The 17,963-nt window shown below is 53.1% G+C and overlaps 1 protein-coding gene and 1 long non-coding RNA gene across 2 annotated transcripts; one reads left to right on the top strand and one right to left on the bottom strand.

The window, feature by feature from the left end:
- Positions 1 to 3,602: 3,602 nt before the first annotated feature.
- Positions 3,603 to 9,590, bottom strand: LOC100146619 (homeobox protein MSX-3-like). The gene is made up of 2 exons (XM_023636462.2): positions 9,266 to 9,590; positions 3,603 to 8,605 (listed from the first exon to the last, which is right to left on the bottom strand). The coding sequence occupies exons 1-2, from the start codon at positions 9,477 to 9,479 to the stop codon at positions 8,196 to 8,198; spliced, it is 624 nt and encodes a 207-aa protein (XP_023492230.1). The 5' UTR covers positions 9,480 to 9,590; the 3' UTR covers positions 3,603 to 8,195.
- On the top strand, positions 7,835 to 11,083 carry LOC138925344 (uncharacterized). The gene is made up of 2 exons (XR_011441370.1): positions 7,835 to 7,959; positions 8,041 to 11,083. It is a non-coding gene; the product is annotated as an uncharacterized lncRNA (long non-coding RNA).
- The last annotated feature ends 6,880 nt before the right edge of the window (positions 11,084 to 17,963 follow it).

Genomic DNA, 17,963 nt, shown 5'->3' with positions numbered 1-17,963 from the left:
GGCAGCAGATGTTAGCTCAGGGCTAATCTTCCTCAAAAATAAAATAAAATAAAATAATAATTATACACCATGACCAAGTGGGATTTATCCCAGGAATGCTATGTTGGTTTAACATCAGAAAAGCAATTCGTGTGATACATCATATCAATAGAATTTTTAAGAACCCACACAAGATCATCTCAATTGATGCAGAAAAATCATTTGACAAAATCCAATACCCTTTTATGATAAAAAAAAAAAAACACACACAAAAGAACACTTAATGAACTAGGGATAGAAGGGAACATCCTTAATTTGATAAAGTGCATCTATGAAAACCCCGCAATTCACATCATACTTAATGGTGAAAGACTGGACGCCTTCAGGAATATCTGTTTTTGCCACTTCTATCCAGCATTGTACTGGAGATTCTAGACAGGGCAATTAGGCAAGAAAGAGAAAAACACATCCAGATTGGAAAGGAAGAAGTAAAATTATTTCTATTCACAGATGACGTAATCTTGTATATAGAAAATTCTAGGGAACAGACTGAAAAATTATTAGAATAAATGAGCTCAGCAAGGTTGTAGGATAAAAGATCAAAATATAAAATTACACCTCTATACATTTGCAATGAACAATCTAAAAATGGAGTTAAGAAAATACCATTTGCAATAGCATCAAAAAGAATAATAATTCCTAAGAATATACTTAGGAATAAATTCAACAAAAAAATGCAAAACTTATCCCCTGAAAGCTATAAAACATTGTTCACAGAAATTAAAGATCTGAATAACTGGAAAACCATCTTATGCTTATGATTGGAAGACCTAACATTGTTAAAATGGCAATATTCCCTAATCCACAGATTCAGTGCAATCTCTATCAGAATCCTAATGGACTTCTTTGTAGAAATTGACAAGCTGATTGTAAAATTCATACGAATTGCAAGGGACCCAGAATAGCCAACACAATCTTGAAAAAGAGCAACATAAGAAGACTCACATTTTCTGGTTTCAAAACTTACTAAAAGCAACAGTAATCAAGACAGTGTCGTACTGGCAGAAGGACAGACATAAAAACCAATGGAATAGAATTGAGGGTCCAGAAATAAACCCATACACCTATGGTCAACTGATATTTGACAGGGTGCCAAGACCATCCAATGAGGAAAGAACAGTCTTTTCAACAAATGGTGCTGATAACCCGTCAACCACACGCAAAAGAAGGAAGTTAGATCCTTACTTCATGCCATATACAAAAATTAACTCAAAATGGATCAAAGACCTAAATGTAAGAGAGAAAACTATAAAACACTTAGGAGAAAATATACAGAAATCTTCATGGCCTTGGATTTGGCAAAGGATTCTTAGATGTGACACCAAAAGCACAAGCAACAAAAGAAAGAATAGATACATTAGACTTCACCAAAACTAAAATCTTTTGGGCTTTAAAAGACACCGTCAAGAAAGTGGAAGGATAACCCACATGATGGAAGAAAACATTGGCAAATCATATATCTGATCAGGATTTAATATCCAGAATGTATAAAGAACTTCTACAACTCAACTCAAAAGACAACTCAATTTAAAAATGGGGAAAGGACTTAAACAGATGTTTCCTGAAGAAGATGCATAAATGATAGCCAACAAGCACATGAGAAGATGGGCAACATCACTAGTCATCAGGGAAATACAAAGTAAAACCATGAGACTTCACACCCACTAGGTGAGCTAGAATCAAAAAGTCAGGTAATAACAGGTATTGGAGAGGATGTGGAGAAATCGGAACCCTCCTTCACTGCTGGTGGGAACGTAAAATGGTGTAGCTACTGTGGAAAACAGTCTTGCAGTCCTTAAAAGCATAGAGTGACCAGGAGCAATTCTACTCCTCTAGTGGTAAATACCCAAGAGAAATGAAAACATACATTCCCCACAAAAACTTGTACACGAATGTTTATAGCAGCATTATTCATAATAGCCAAAAGATAGAAACAACCCAAATGTCCCTCAACTGACAAATGGATAAACAAAATGAGTTCTATCCGTATAATGAAATAGTCTTCAGCCATACAAAGGAATGAAACACCGACACGTGCTACAGCGTGGATGAACCTTGAAGACATCACGCCAAGTGAACGAAGCCAGACACACACAAAAAAGCCCATATTATATGTTCCGTTTCTAGAAATGTTCAGAACACGGAAATCTATAGAGACAGAAAGTGGGTTAATGGTTGCTTAGGGCAGGGGGGTCATGAGGACGTGGGATGATGGCTAAAGGACACAGAGTTTCTTTCTGAGGTGAGGAAACTGCTAACACTGACTGTGGTGATGATTGCGCATATCTGTGAATATACTTAAAAGCATTGAGCTATACACTTTAAAGGGGTGAGTTGTATGGTATGCGAGTTATCTCTCAATAAAGCTGTTTAAAAGGACAAACCAACCAAAAAATCATGACACACTCTGGGAAGCTTGAATGCTGCTGGGTGTTTGATGATTATTATTAATATTCTGTGATGATCACGGTGTGGTTATGTTTTCTAAAATAATCTTTAACAAAATACATCCTGAAATATTTGTGAAAGGAAATAATACAGTGTCTGAGATTTGCTTCAGAATAATCCAGGAGAGAGGGTTGTTTGAGGTTTAGATGAAGCCAGATGGATCCTGAGTCAATGACTGCTGAAACTGCAAGGTGGGGACATGAAGGTCCTCATTCCGTGTGTGTGTGTGTGTGTGTGTGTGCGCGTGTGTGTGTGTGTGTGTGTGAGTGTTTGGCATTTTCCATAATAAAAGTAAAAAGGAAGAAAAGCAGGCTGAGGCAGATGCAGAAGGAACCCTTCAGGAGCCAGAGCTCTGGGATGAAGGAAGCATCTTCAGGTTCCTAGGGCAGCCCCCTCCCCATTTGTGACAAAACAGGGCAACCCTAGGCAGCCATCTGTGAGCACATGGCTCCCAAGCAGCTCACTCTCAACCAAGCTTGTTGCCAGGCTGCCTGGAAGGAGCAGACGCAAACAGAGTTCTGTCTCTCCGGGCCATCAGCTGCCCTAGGCAAGGCACGGTGAGAACTGGCAGTGGGAGAGCAAACCGAGGCCCGGGCAGGTAGGAGGGAGCAGGCCCTGCACCTGGAGGGATGGGACCTCCCTGCAAAGTGGTCCAACTAGACCACGGTGGCCAAGAAGGTGGGGAATGGGTCCCCAGACGCTTTCGACGGCATTAGAAAACAGGCAAGCTTTCACCAGCAAACTGAACCGTCCCCTCTCCGAGAGGTCCGGGCGCACGGCAGCCATGCTCTGCGCTGGCATGCACTTGTGGGCCACCCTTGGGTAGCTCTTTGCGGATACGCTGTCGAGTCAGGACACTCCACGCCACCTCTCTCTGCTCAGCACATCGCCTGTGACTGCTGCCAGTCCTTCATTCTTTCACCAAACCGCGGATGCCACGTTTCCACTGATTTGCTGCTGACAACATTATTATGCCCTGTTGTACCGAAGTTTTAAACAGTTGTGTAGTCAATCCATCATTTGTTATCTTTACACTTTTTTTTTTTTGCTTTTATGTGTCAAAAGATCCATCCCCACCACCACCACAGGGTTTATGCTAGGAATTCACAATTGGCTTGATGTGAGAAAATCTATTATTATAATTTACCACATTAACAGATGGAAGGGAAAAATCATTTGATCATCTCAATATATGCAGAAAAAGCATTTGGTAAAATACAACATTCATTGATGATGACACTTGGTGTTAACCAGCTGCAGAAGGGAAGCTTAGTCTCCGGAAAAGGTATTTTGAAACACCTACTGCATACATCATGCTTACGGGGAAACTTTCAAAGTATTTCCTTTAGGGCTGGCTCCGTGGCCGAGTGGTTAAGTTCGTGCGCTCTGCTTCGGTGGCCCAGGGTTTTGCTGGCCCAGATCCTGGGCGCGGACATGGCACCACTCGCCAGGCCATGCTGAGGTGGTGTCCCACATGCACAACCAGAGGCACTCCAACTAGAATATACAACTATGTACTGGGGACTTTGGGGAGGAGAAGAACAAGAAAAAGAAAAAGAAGACTGGCAACAGATGTTAGCTCAGGTGCCTACCTTAAAAAAAAAAAAGCGCTTCCTTTGCCCCTTCTGGCAACTTCTATCCACACTCACACTGGAGGCTCTGGCCAGCCCAGGAAGACAAGAAAAAGAGAGAAGGGGGGTGTGCCCCTGGGTTTCCTTTCGGCTCCATTTAACAGAAAGCCCAAACAATTGCTTAAACAAGGTAAGAATGTAATTCTCTCTGCCTGAGGCCTCCCCAGCCTCCTGCAGGGTCCGGGGGCCCTGCCTCTGGGTGCAGCCTTCACCACCCCAAGGCATAAAAACGGGGATTCACTGAGGGCAGGGCTGAGTATACAGTTCCTCCTTCTACAAATTTTCAAAGTACAACCTGGAAAAAAATAACACGACTGGAACGTTTAAAGGAATAATGTAGCTATGTGGTGTGGTTTTTAAGAACACATGCTTCATACATGCTAAGGCACTTCCTTTCCACATTTACTGCTTCTGCAGTCTCTCATCTCACCATCACTGGCCAGGTCAGTGTAATTCGCTACGTGATTATCTTTCTTAATGGTCAAATGGATGGACGTACAGCATACAATGCAGAATATTAGAAATAGCAAAAACTGTGTATATTTAGGTAAACAAGACAGCAATTTTTTAAAAGTCAAAATGAAAGCACCAGAACTGCAGGCCATCTGGAGAGCATTCTGTATTATCATGCCAGGAAAGCACAGTGACCCATTTGTTCAGAGATACTCCCTGAGGGCACGCACAGACAGGGAAGGGCGCCCGTGCCCCGTGCCCGGCACTGGACTGTGTCAGTTGAAGCACGCTGCATAGCATTTCAGGCGATGCAGAATGGTGTTATTCTCTACATGCTAATCGTTTTACCTTTACAGCCTCCTGGCGTGAAGTCTGCCCAAAGAGTGCTTTCTTCTTATGAAATATTTCATGTGTACAAAAGCACATGTAAAATCGCATGTCCTGGTGGAGACGGCAGCGCCACAATCATACCATCTAGCTTAAGGAGCACCCAGTGCCGCACTTTTAGAAGTCCCAGAGGAGGCCTCTGCCCTCCAGACAACCGCTTCTTCATGATCCTTCAAGATCTAGGTTAGATTGCAAGAGTCCCTCTGCTAGAAATACTGAAACAGGACTGACCTGGCCCAACCCTGAGTGGTCCACGGGCACAGGACCTGTGTTTGGGGTCCATGCCTGAGCTGGGCCAATAGCAGCACCTCCAGGCACAGAATAGGCAAGGCTGTTGTGGGGGGGGGGGGTGCATCTGCACCTGGCGGGGGGAGCAGTGGCTCTGAGAACTGACCGTGTGCCGGAAAGGGACACCGGGGGCCAAGCCTCATCCTCGCCCAGGAACCAGAATGAATGAGCACTGACGTAGGAGCCTCAGGGTGGTCTCCCAGGGCTTGGGTGGGATTCTGGTGACCCAGACCAGCCAAGCCTATTTGTTATGTCACTCATTTAATGAGACCAACAAGACACCCAGGCCTGGTGGGTGGGTGTCTGGGGTCCTCCACAGTCACACCCTCTCCACTTTGGCCCTATCAGGAACCCAAAGTCCATGCCATTGCACAACTCAGCCCACTCCTTGTCCCCAGACCAAGTGGCCTCCCCAACCCCAAAGAGTCATAGTTTGCTCTGAGCTGCTCTCCTGACTCCCTGTCCAGGGCGTCTCCCAAGGCTAGAGGTGGGGTCTCTGAATCCACCAGCAGCAGCTGGGTATGAAGCAGATGAAAGGTCATGGATGGAGTGCCAGAATTCCGGGGTCCGGGGTGTCTGTCCTAAGACAAAGGGCAGCAGAGGCCCCAGGCTTCCGTGCAGGGCAGTGAGGGACAAATGCTTCCACGTTGGCTCCGGCCAGCTCTGGGCAGCCTCAGGGCCTTGGAGACCTCCCATTCAGAGACACTGGCCGAAGGAGGCGGCCTGCGGGCCATTCAGGGACCCGAGCCCTCTGTGAGAAGGCTGATAGCCAGTACCCTTCTCTCTCTTGTGCCCGAGAAGAACAGCAGAAAAGTCTTGGTCTTGACAAGTTTGCTTCAGCCTTGCCCAGCAACAAGGGCACCATCTGGTGGGCTCTCACGTGCTCTCGGCCCCCACGGCGCCTTGCTTACCCTCGGTGGTCTGGAAGGCAGACCGGCTCAGTGGGGAGAGCTGGGCGGGGAGCCTCCCCAGGTCGGTGTCTTGGGTCACAAATGGTTGTGGACACATCAGGAAGTTCCTCTGCCAGCCCTGCTCTGCCCAGCACTCTAGGCCTGCAGCGCAGCCAGCACCACATGGATCACAGCTGGGTGTTCGAAGTGGCAGGGCTGTGCGTGCAGACCCCTGCTCCATGGGAGGCCATTGCTGGGACGGAGACCAGCAGCCAGGGACACACTGGGCAGGTGGCACATGTTTTCATTGCCACCTCAAGCTGTTTGCAAAGTGAACACTGTTATCCTGGCTGTAACACTTGTCCTGATCTTCCTGGGTGTCTCTCAGGGACCTCAGATTTGAGAGGAGGATCAGAGTACTGACTGACCTTAAAAAGGGCAGATGAGCTCTGCAAGGTGCATGGGGTACCGGGAGCACAGGTGGTGGCCCTCAGGCCCCTCAGCCCCTCGTCGAGCCCGCTCTGTGCAGCGGCCCCCACCCGCCTTCTCTGGCATGGTCATAGACCACGGGCAGATCTGTTCCCTTGAAAATTGTGCCTGGTACTGGGTTCTGAGTCCAGCAGCCCAGTTTCAGGATGCACTGGTACACACCAGAGGAAGTGGGCACCTCGGCCTCCTTCCCCTCTCAGCAGCCTGCACTTCGAGAACCGGGTTAGTTTCCTTTAAAACCTGTCGTGAATTTTCCTTTTTTCAGGAAACATATGGGGAGTTACGGCCACTGATAGGTAAGTTAACACAATATCACTTCCGGACTTTTCGGTGGTCGTTTCCTGTGCTGTTGAGTAAACCCGGCCTCCCCTCCTGCGAGGGCCGGCAGCACCCGGGCCAGCGCCCGCTGTTCTAGGGAGAGAAAGGCTTGGTCGTGTCTGCAGCCCACTTGCAGTTCTCAGCTCCCACCCCGGGTGAGGAGCCAACACGGAAACGGGCCCTGTGGGTTTTCACGCCCTGCCCGGCGCCCTACACAGACCAGTCCCTGGAGGAGCCCAGACCATCGTCCTCTTTCCTCACTGGGTGACGGCGGCCGCGGGGCGGTTCCTAAATTAATCAGCACGTTATAAAGCAGCAGCAGCAGGACGACCAGCAGGTCTCTGGTCATCCTGGCCGAGTTAGGGCAAGGCCTGGGGGACGAACCCGGACCCCCGCGCCGCCGGTCCTGCTGCGGTCCTCCCCGGGCACCGGCGGCGGGGGCGCGGCTCCTCCGGGTTCCGCTGCCCCGGCCGACCCGCGCGTCTCCCTGCCGCTCGGTCGTCGCGGAAGCCAAGTGGGTACGCCCGCACGGCGCTGCGCAGTGCACTCTCCACGCCCGCGGGCGCCTCCGCGGACGCCCCCCACACTCACACACACTCACACTCGCATCACACTGGCTCTCACTCACACACGCACTCTCCCCCCCCCCCCCCCCCCGCAGAGACAGCATTTCGCCTCAGGCTCCCAGAAGCTCTCTAGGAAAAAATACGGAAAAAATTCCCTGAAATAAGCGTGAAAGTTTCCATTCGGTCTCGACGGTAACAAACCTAGTTAGTGAAAGTAATTAGTAAGTTTCCCGTCAGGAGTCCTGGCACCAAACTCTTATTTTCATTTCTTTGTTGGGGAATCCGTTTCTCGCCAGAGCTCGAGGTCCTCCAGTCCATCTCGAGTCGACGTGGTACAGGAGGAAAAGGCGTCGGAATAAACCGCAAAATACTCGTTGTTTTGTACACAACAGGAAGCTCTGGTCCATTTCGAGGACGCTGTAGGAAACTACGTTATTTCGGGAAACTTTGGTACGAACATAAGTTTTAAAAATTTGCAAAATACAAATAAGCTTGAAGGATCCATTGTAACACTGTATTAACAACAAAAAGAACAGGAACCGCTGGGAGGTCACCTGGAGCAGCAGATCCCCGCGTGGACGAGTACGCGGCCGGACCGGCGCAGCTCGCCCGCCCCGCCTCGCAGGCCCTGCGCCCTCCGTCCGCAGCCGACCCCAGCCCGGCTCGCCGCGCGCGTCCAGACCGCCCTAGGACAGGTAATACACGCCGTAGGCGGCGGGCGCGGCGAGGAGTCCTGGCACCTGCGGCAGGGCGCCCGCCGCGCCGCCGAACACGGCAGGGGAGCCGGGCAGGTGGGCGCCCAGGGGGAAAGGCAGCGCAAAGGAGGGCAGCAGCGGCTTGGCCGCCAGCTTCAGCTTCTCCACCTCGGCCTCCTGCAGCCGCTTGGCCTTGGCCCGGCGGTTCTGAAACCAGATCTTGACCTGCGTCTCGCTGAGGCTCAGGCTGCTGGAGAACTCGGCGCGCTCCGCGATGGACAGGTACTGCTTCTGGCGGAACTTGCGCTCCAGCGCCAGCAGCTGCGCCGTAGTGAAGGGCGTCCGCGGCTTGCGGTTGTTCTTGTGTTTTCGGAGGGTGCACGGTGGAGGGCTGGGGGCGCCTGGGAGGAAAGAGAAGCACAAAGCAGGCGCTCAGACGCCGGCGGTGCGCGCCCCTTTCCGACACTCCCGGATTCCTGCTAAGGCCGGTTCCGGAGACGGGTCCCGGCTCCGTGACCTTGGCCCTCAGAGGAGAGGAGACCCAAAAGCGACTGGGGTGAGAGAGGCAGAGCACCCGGAGCCTGCGCGGGGAGGGGACGCTGTGGACTCGGGCTCTGCCCCCCAAATCAGTGGCCCCGCACCCCAAGGGAGAGGGGGCTCTGCCCTCTTGGAGAAGCGAGAAGCCTGGGCGGGAGGCGGCCGCAGGAACTGCGCGGTGAGCACAGAGGCAGACTCGGCGAAGCAGAAGTTAGCCATCGCGGGGACGGACGGGGGCAGGGGGTGCCTGGGCCAGAGAGGCTCGGAGGCAAGAAGACGCGGGGTCGTGGATTGGGGACTCAGCCCTGGAGCAGGCCGGAAGCCTGGTTGGCGTGGGACGCGGGAGCCGCTGCGGGGCTTGTGCGCCGGAGGGCTCGAGGGAGCTGGTTTCTCTGCACTCAGGCCGGGCGCGTCAGTGGCTACTTTCTGAAGTTATGAGAGACAGCGCCGTTCCCGCCCTGGTCCTCCGTGCCTGGGCCGGGAGGGCTCCTCTCCCGGCCCCGACCGTGCAACAGGGCACTTACGTGGGGAGGACGAGCGGGCGGCCGGCGGGAACCAGGCCCTGGGCTCCGCGGCGCCCCGCGGCCTCTCCTCCCGGGGCGTCGGGGGCTCCCGGCCCAGGCCGCGCTCTGCCTCCAGCAGCGAGTCGACACTGAAGGGCAGCGAGCCGGACCCCGCGAGGACCCTACCGCACGTCCTGAGCCTAGCGGGGTTCATGCTGAGAGACGCCGGGGCCATGCGCAGGCCGGGCGCGTGGCTGCCGGGGCCCAGCAGGCGCGAAGCGGGGACAGCGCGCGGCACGACTGCCCGGGACTTGGCGGCGCCCTAGCCCGTGGTGTCCTATAAAAAGGCGGTGCTTCTTTCATGCACCGCTGTCCAATCGTCGCGGCCGCGGCCACGTGGGCCTAGGCGTCCATTGGCCTCACTGCCCCGAGGGGGCGGGACGGACAGGGAGGGGCGGGATGGCCGCCTGGGACCCGTGAACCCTCGGCCCCAGCTCTCCCGGTGCGCGCAAGTGGGCTCCTAGGGTACGCCGCTGGCTCCCCGAGAGCTGCAGGCCCAGCCCACGTTCTCCTGCCCAGGAGGCGGCTGGGGCACCCGGGGAGCGCGCAGAGCTGGCCCCAGCCTCCCCAACCGGAGGAGCCGACGGCGGGCGCGGGCTGGCGGAGCCGCAGGCGGAGCAGCGGCCCTTGACCGCGCGCGGATCCTGCGACGCCCAGAGCTCAGCGCCCCCCGCAGTGTCGTCCCTCCGTCTGTTGCCGGCTGCTCTTCCCGCTGCGCCCTAGCCCGGAGCCGGAACCCTCAGCGCGGGCCTGCCTCGGCTCAGGCACTCTCTCCGAACCCTGGGGGCCACAAGTGACGCATTCTGCGTCCCGACTGACGACTCCGCTTTCGTCGCCTTGAAGTCGGCCTGCGGTGCCCTTGGCCCTGGGTGGCTTTTCAGGCACCTGAAGCGGCCGAGCGCCCTCCCGGGCAGGGGCAGCCCCTCGCACTGCCCGGGCGTCACACGGCGCGGCCCTAGGCGCAGCCGGGAGCACGTCGGAGGTCCCTGGGCGCGAGCCGGGGCGGTGGGGAAGGGAGCGGCGGCCGCCCTCTTTCCCGCCCCCGACGCGGGGCTTGGGACACAGGCGGGCCCGTTCCTGGCCGGGAGCGCGGAGTCCGCCTCTGGGTGTGCGGTTCACCGAGAGCCTCTCCCGCTCCGCACTTGTTCGGCCGAATCCTCCCGGAACCTGGAACTTCCGACCTGGGACCTGGGACGAGCCCCGCTGAGAGGGGCGTTGGGCGGCGCGGGCTTCCCACCGACCCCAGCCCGGAGGGGCCGCTCCCGGTAGGCACCCGCGGACCGAGGCGGAGACAGGGCCCCACCCTGGGCTCGCAGGAGGAGGAGCCAGGCCCGACAGAGACCGTCCTTGGTTGGACCAATCTCTGGTTTAAAAACCTTCTTGGGAGCTGCAGACGAGGCGCCGCTGTGCCGGCTCTCCCTGAAGGCAAGAACCGCGCTGAGCATTAGAATGAGTCCTGAGACCGGTTTGCGGGTAACGACTCTATGTCCGATTAATATCCTAGACCACAGAAATAGCAACTTAAATCGATATATGTTTATTTTTGAAAAAACAAATTTGCTTTAATGAAATCCAGCTTTTGGGAACAGTTTAACTGTCCAGCTCAGCCAGAGAAATTCAATTAGAAAGCTTTTTTTCTCCATGCAAATTTAGAAACATGTCTAAAAGGGGCCCTCAGGCCGCTCCAGGGCCAGGCCTGGTGTCTGTGGCAGGATCAGCTCTTTCTGTATTCCAAGATGGATTGCCCCTTTCTAATGTAATAAAGATGTTCTGAGTTGACGGAAGATAATTGCATCATTAAAGTACGCCCTTTGAAGGCCTCTCTCCCAGTAGTTTATCTTCAGCAGGCCACTCTCGGGAGTGTTCGGAGAAGAATTTTAACAAAGATGACAGCCAGCTGCCCCAGCCTGCGCCATGTCCACTCAGGACGCTCGGAAGGTGGCATCGGGGTGGATGAAGTGGAAGCCTGCACTGCAGGCTGGCTGGCCTGGGGGAAGGAGGGGGTCACAGGGTCAGGCGAGGATGCTGACCTTCAGGACAGTCTTGCCCTTCCCTGCGTGTGTCAGCAGTGGGTGTTTGTCCCTCCCAGTAGGGCAAGGCTAGGCCAGCACTGACCAGGCCCCTGCCTGGCACCAGCTCCAGCAGAGGGGCAGAGGAGGGAAGGAGGATGGGGGAGGGGCGGGGGTGTGGAGCCCCCAGGATTGGACTTGAAAACTCAGACCCCAACGTTCAGCACAAACAGGTCTCCAGCACAGTGGTATCTCCAGCCCCGACTTGGGCCTGGCCAGCAGAGGCTCTGAAGTGGGAGGTAAGGCAAGGAGTAGTGGGTGAGAAGGGACCCACTTCTGTCAACACAGTGGCTTTGGGCGCAGAAACTCACATCCCACATGTGATGGGAGCCTGGACTCTGTCTTTCACCACCAGCAGGGAGGAAGATGCCTGCGGGCACTTGGCTTCCCAGTGGCCCAGGAGCAGGCCAGCCAGGTGAGTTGTGTGGACAGGGGACCAGGCACAACCTCTGGCAACAGGCCCTTCTAGAGGCTGGTAGGTGCTGAGGCCAATGCCCCCACCCCCGTCCCAGGTGTGCCCCTGAAATGATGGCAAAACCCCAAAGACTGCTCTGCTCACCCAACACTTCGGTAGATACTGTCCCCAGCTTGAGTGGCATTGTTTCCCACAGTGACCTGCTGCTTGTTCTGAGCTGCAAGGGGCAGAAGGTCCAGCTAAGGCCGGACACTCTTCTTTCCTGTGTCTCAGGGCCTCCCTTTTGTGCTGACTTCGTAGGGAGTGAACACATTCTCAGCTTTCAGAAATGAGTGCCAGGGGCTGCCTCAGTGGAGTCAGTGTAACAGGATGAGTTTTGAGAATGGATTTTGTTTTGTAGGATTTATACAGCCAAGTCTGGAACTGGACAGGATCAAAACAGAAATATTCTCCCTCCTCTTAAAACTTAGTGGAGGGGAGCGTTTGATGCTGCAGAGCTGAGGTCATGTAAAGCCTGTGCCAGATGGTGACGTGGGATTGAAGGTGACACCACGTTACTGAAGAAAGTAATTTTCCCCTTTTGGATATTGATGACACATGTCCAGTCTTTGATGGGAAAAAACTGAGCAGACTTTCCCTGCTGCCTAGCAGCCAGTGGGGACCAGCAGTTTGCGCACAATGGCACTATTGCTGGCCTGTCTCGTGCGGGCAGCTGACTCCCAGGGTCTCACTCCAGGGCAGGACCACCAGCTCCCGGCCTCCTCCAAAGACTGCACTTCCCAGACAGTGCAATCTCCAAGGAAAAGCCGAGCTGGAAACCACCAATTTATGCCTCATCCTCTTACATCATTGCTGTCAGCTTCGGCCCCAGACAGCCTCCCATTCATCCTGAAAGGCCAGGGCTGCTCCCCTCCCCAAAGGCATTTATTCATGTTGGAGTCTTTGACATTTTCCTTCTCAACTTACTGGAAAATTGTCCAAACACAAGAGGCACTTTACCCATAACTCTGGACAGAGAGGGACCAGTTAACAAGAGCTCCAGCAGCTGGCAGGTATGATAAAGCAGGGCAGGTGGGCCGTGGGTGGGCTCCAGGTGGGACATGAGGTCCTCCAGCTGAGACATGAGGTCCACCTGGGGATGCTTTGGCATCACTCAGGAGAGGAGCTGCTCTCATCAGACGAGGCCTGTGAGACGCGAGAGGCTCAGATGCAGGTTCATCCTGTGGCCCCCGTCCCTTCATGGCATCTCCTCCCTTCTTTCCTTCTCCTGCTCACCTTCTCATTTTTCTGCCAGTTTACTTTCATACTTACTCTTTACCAAACTTCCTGAAGGGGGTAATCAGAGGAGAAGCCCGTCTGTATTGAGCGACCCCCTATCCAGAGAGGCATGTGCATATAAGTATGTCCAGTACAGAATGAACCCCAGGACGTCCACAGCCTAATCCCCAGGCCCTGGGAAGATGTCAGGGTCTATGGCAAAGGCAGGATTAGGCCTGTTAATCAGGTGGCCTCAAGATGGGGAAGTCATCCTGGCTTTCCAGGTGGACCCAATCGAATCAGAGGGTCCTTGAAGAGGAGGGAGAGTCGGAAAGAAGAGTGAGAGAAGGACTCAGCCTCCAGTGCTGGCTTTTGTGGGCAGCCTCTGGGAGCGAGGAACTGGGTTTCCCCTGGAGCCTCCAGCAGAAACCAGCAGCTGACAACCTTGACTTTAGCCCAGGGAGGCCCCTTGGACTTCTGACCGCCAGAACTGTGTGACATAAACCTCTGCTATTTCAGTCACTCAGTCGTAGCAACTTGCTACAGCTGCAACAGGAAGCCGACCCACCCTCCGAGGCACCTGTCCTCACCCCCTCTTTGTGGGAGAGGGAATTGAGGCTCAGAGACACAGGTGACTCGGCGGGGGTCAGGCAGAATGGGCCCGCCCTGTGTGCCTCTGAAGTCAGTGCTGTTTCCTCCATACACTGCCCGATGGGGAGGTGGACCTGGCGCTGTCTCTGGAGCTCAGCTCTCCTCCCAGCTTCTCCCCTATGGCTTAGCCACAAGTCAGAGGTAGGAGGGAGCAAGGGCCTGTGGCACACTGGGACCTTTGCTCTGGCACCAGCCCTCCTGGGAGCCCAGGCCTCCGTGGCGTGTCCTGGAGGCTCCCTCCCGGCCTCCCTCACTCTGCCTGCCCAGCCCCATCTCCACAGCCCCTTAGGTGGGATGTGCTTCAGGTGCCTCCACTCTGCTAAACCAAGCCCAGGGTGCTGGCTGACCCACTCCGGTGACAGAGGGCAGGTGGCGGGTGGTCTGTGTCTTTGTGAGGGCCTGGCACATCTGCTGCTGTCCACTCCGAGACCAGCTGGGTGCCTCCTGGACTTAAATGCCCTGGGCCCAGGCCTCAGGACCCCAGGGCTGGGGCAGGGGCTTGGTCCCCTGAGGATGGATGCTGGCTGCTCAGAGGGGTGGAGTGGGACTCCCTCCTGGTTTGCCAGCCCCAGAAGCTGCTTCTGTGCACCTGTCTGTGTGTCTAACTGTCTGATAATCTCTCTCTCTGTCTTTCTCATTGCCCTGATCCATGGTGTGGCACTGGCTGAGCTGATGAACAGATGTGGTAGGATGTGCACGTGGGGCCTGGGCACAGGGTCAGGGCCTGGGGCTTTCCGAGCACATGCCTTGCCCCTCTACTGCTCCCCATTTCTCTGGAGGCCTTTCTCCGGTCCCTCTCAGAACCCCAGGGTTCTGGCCCCTGCCCAAGGCTCCTTGGACAGTCACTCAGTCCTTCCAGCAGTGGGAAGCACTACCACAAATTCTCACTTGCCAGGCAGTCGTCCCCTTAAACGCGGATTCCTGGGCTGTGATGCCCAGCTGGGTCAGACGTCTGCAAGGCCAGGGGGCCATGGCTTTGGGTGGCTGGTGGGCAGCAGTCCTGCAGCCAGCTCACCACATACACGGTGGTCACTGTGGTGAGGCCAGAGAGAAGTGGGGAGTGTAACAGATCCAGGGGACGGGCAGCTCTGTGGGCCCTGGGCATCCAGGGATGTGGAACCTCATCCAGGTCTGAGGGACATCTGCCCAGTGCTCACCTCACCACCCATGCTCAAGAAGCTGCTCTGCGTGCCCCTCGCCACACCCCTTGCTCGGCCACGAGGCCCCGGGAGCCTGGCACTGAAGGCTGTGTGCAGCCCAGCCACAGCTCAGCCCTCCCGCCTCCCTCCCTCCCTGGACACGCCAGCAAACTGAAAAACAGCCTCACTTTCTGGAGGGGTGAGGGTCTGGGGCTTGAACCCCAATTTCTCTTCTCATGTCCTCCTACTCTTTTCTTCATATCCTGGGGGGCTTGGGCCTTCCCCAACCCTGACTGGGGCAGCTCAGTGCTGCGCCCCCAGCCACCTCTTTATCTGTGGAGTGGTGACTGGCTCTGCCCTGCTTGGGGTGCAGGTAACCTGGCCTCCTGAGCTGGCGTCTGAGGTGAGAGGTCCGTCCTGCTCCTTCTGGGCCTCCTGTCTGGCAGAGCTGAGTGTTGAGGGGTGGCCACCGGGCCGATTGCCTGTGTCCAGCAGGGGTGGGGCTCCGTCTCCTGGGGGAACTGGCTGTTGGGGGTCCGATTGCAGAGACCAGGCAGGGCTGGGGGGCCTTGAGTGGGCACAAGCAGAGTGGCAGACCAGCCAAAGCCACCCCTGTGCAGAAAGAGCATCCACCTGGCGTCCCACCCAAGGACAGGGCTCATGGCACAGTCCCAGGTGTGGGACGGAGCTCCGCAGATATTTATGGGATGTTTTTTTGTGATTACTGAGTTGTAAATATTTGTTTTATTTTCGGGATTAACAACTTTGCTTTGGAGATGCTTGAAAACAAGGGGTTGGGAGGCCAAGACCATTCAAGAAGAGACAAGAATGAATACAGGATGGTTCGGAAACAGGCACAGCCAAGCTGCCGCTCCAGGCTCGGTGCTTTGGCTCTGAGGCCCCAGAGGGGACAGTAGTTAGACCCAGGGCTTTGGGCACATGTGCCGTGGGCCCCTGCTCTAAGGCATGCTGGACAGGCAGGACTGTGGCATGAAGGTGAACAGAGAACCCATGGAGCCCGCTGGCCCAGCTCTGTGGGCAGCCGGGGTCTTGTCAGTGCTGCTGGTCCCAGTGACCAGTGCTCAGGGTCACTGACGTCATTGGTTCCTTTCCTCTGCTTAGTTTGGGTTCTGTTTGCTCTTCTTTTCCAAATTTCCAAATGTGGAAGCGCATCACTGATTTTTAAACTTTCCTTGTTTTGTAATACAGCATTCAGTGCTATGAATTTTACTGCTTTAGTGGCATCTCACAAGTTTGATATGTCTTCATTTTCACTCAGTTCAAAATACTAGTTTCCTATTTGGTTTCTTATTTGACCCAGGGTCACACAGAAGTGCGTTATTTAGTTTCCAAGTATTGGGGGATTTTCCAGGGATTTTGATTTTATGTTGATTTTCAGTTTACTTCCATTGTGGGCAGAGAACACACTGTCTGACATGAGACCTTTTACATTGATTGAGACTCGTGTCATGGCCCAGAATACGGTCTGTCTCAGTCAGTGTTCTGTTGTCCTTGAAAAGAACATGGTTCTTCTGTTGCTGGGCAGAGTTGTCAGTAAAGGCCAGCTGGGTCGAATCGGTTGATACACACCTGTCCACTGTATCCTTGCTGATTTTCTGCCTCCTTGTTCCATCAATTATTGAGAGAGTGGTATTGAAATCTTCAGCAGTAATTGTGGATTTGCCTATTTCTCTTTGTGGTGGTACCAATTTTTACTTCAAGTATTTTAAAGCTGTCTTATTAGGTATAATAAATATTTATTTATGGGTTATTTGGATAAACGTTTAAGATTTCTATGTCCTCTTGAAAAATTGACTCCTTTATCAATACGAAATGATCTTTACATCTGTACTTTCTCGGCTTTCAAGTCAACTTTGTCTAAGGCTAGTAGAGAGACTCAAGCTTTATTCTGACCGGTGTTAGCATGGTCTATCTTTTCCATGCTTTCACTTTTAGCATAGTTTGTCTTTCTCTTGTTTTTTTTCCTCCCCAAAGCCCCAGTACATAGCTGTAGATTCTAGTTGTAAGTTCTTCTAATTCTTCTATGTGAGCTGCCGCCACAACATGGCTACTGACAGACGGGTGGTGTGGTTCTGCAACCAGGAACCAAACCCGGGCTGCTGGAGTGGAGCGGGCTGAACTTTAACCATTAGGCCATCAGGGCTGGGTCAAGTTTGTCTTTATCTTTAAGGAGTGCTTTGTGTAGGCTGCATGTAGTTGAGTCTGGCTCCTTTATCCATTCAGACGGCCTCTGCCTCTTAATAGGTATTTAGGGCATTTACATTTGGTGTACTTATTGATATAGTTAGGTTTAAATCTATTATATTACTAATTATTTTATAAATGCCCATCTGTTCTTTGCTCCATTTTTTCTTTCTTTTGGATCAATTGAATATTTTTAAATTATCCAACCTATCTCCTTTCTTGGCTTATTAGCTATACGTCTTTTATTATTATTTTAGTGGCTGCTTTAGGGTTGACAGTAAAGATCTTCAATTTACCACAATCTACCTCCTGGCGATATCATCCCACTTTGTGTGTAGTGTAAGAATTCACAAGAGTGTCGGGTGTCCCCATTTCTCCCTCCAGCCCCAGGTGCTGCCGTCGCGATACTTTTTACTTCTATGTGTTATACACCCCACACTGCACTGAAATCATTTCTGTTTAAATGGTCAGTTATCTTTTAAAGAGATTTAAATAATAAGAAAAAATCTTTTCCATTCCTCTATGTAGTTACAATTTCTGGTGCTCTTTATTTGGTTGTACACTCATATTTCCCTCTGGTATCACTTTCCTTCTTTCTTTAATATTTTTTGCAGTGCAAGTCTGCTGATAAATTCTTTTAGGTTTTGTATGTCTGAAAAAGAGTTTATTTCTCCTTCAATTTTTAAAGATATTTCCTGGGCATAGAATTGTAAGTTGACAGGTTTTAGTATTTTGAAGATGTTGCTCTACTGTCTTCTCATTTGCACTGTTCCCAACAAGAAATCTGCTCGGTCTTTATCTTTGTTCCTGTGGCCATGAGCTGCCTTTTCTCTCTGGTTACTTTTAAAATTTTATCTTTCCTGTTGGTTATGAGCAGTTTGTTTATGACAGGTCTTGGTGTAATTTTATTCACGTTTCTCGTG

The sequence above is a fragment of the Equus caballus genome, chromosome 1, assembly GCF_041296265.1.
Source record: "Equus caballus isolate H_3958 breed thoroughbred chromosome 1, TB-T2T, whole genome shotgun sequence".
NCBI lineage: Eukaryota > Metazoa > Chordata > Mammalia > Perissodactyla > Equidae > Equus > Equus caballus.
Note: the sequence above shows the minus strand (reverse complement) of the source record. Positions and strands in the feature narration are given on the sequence as shown.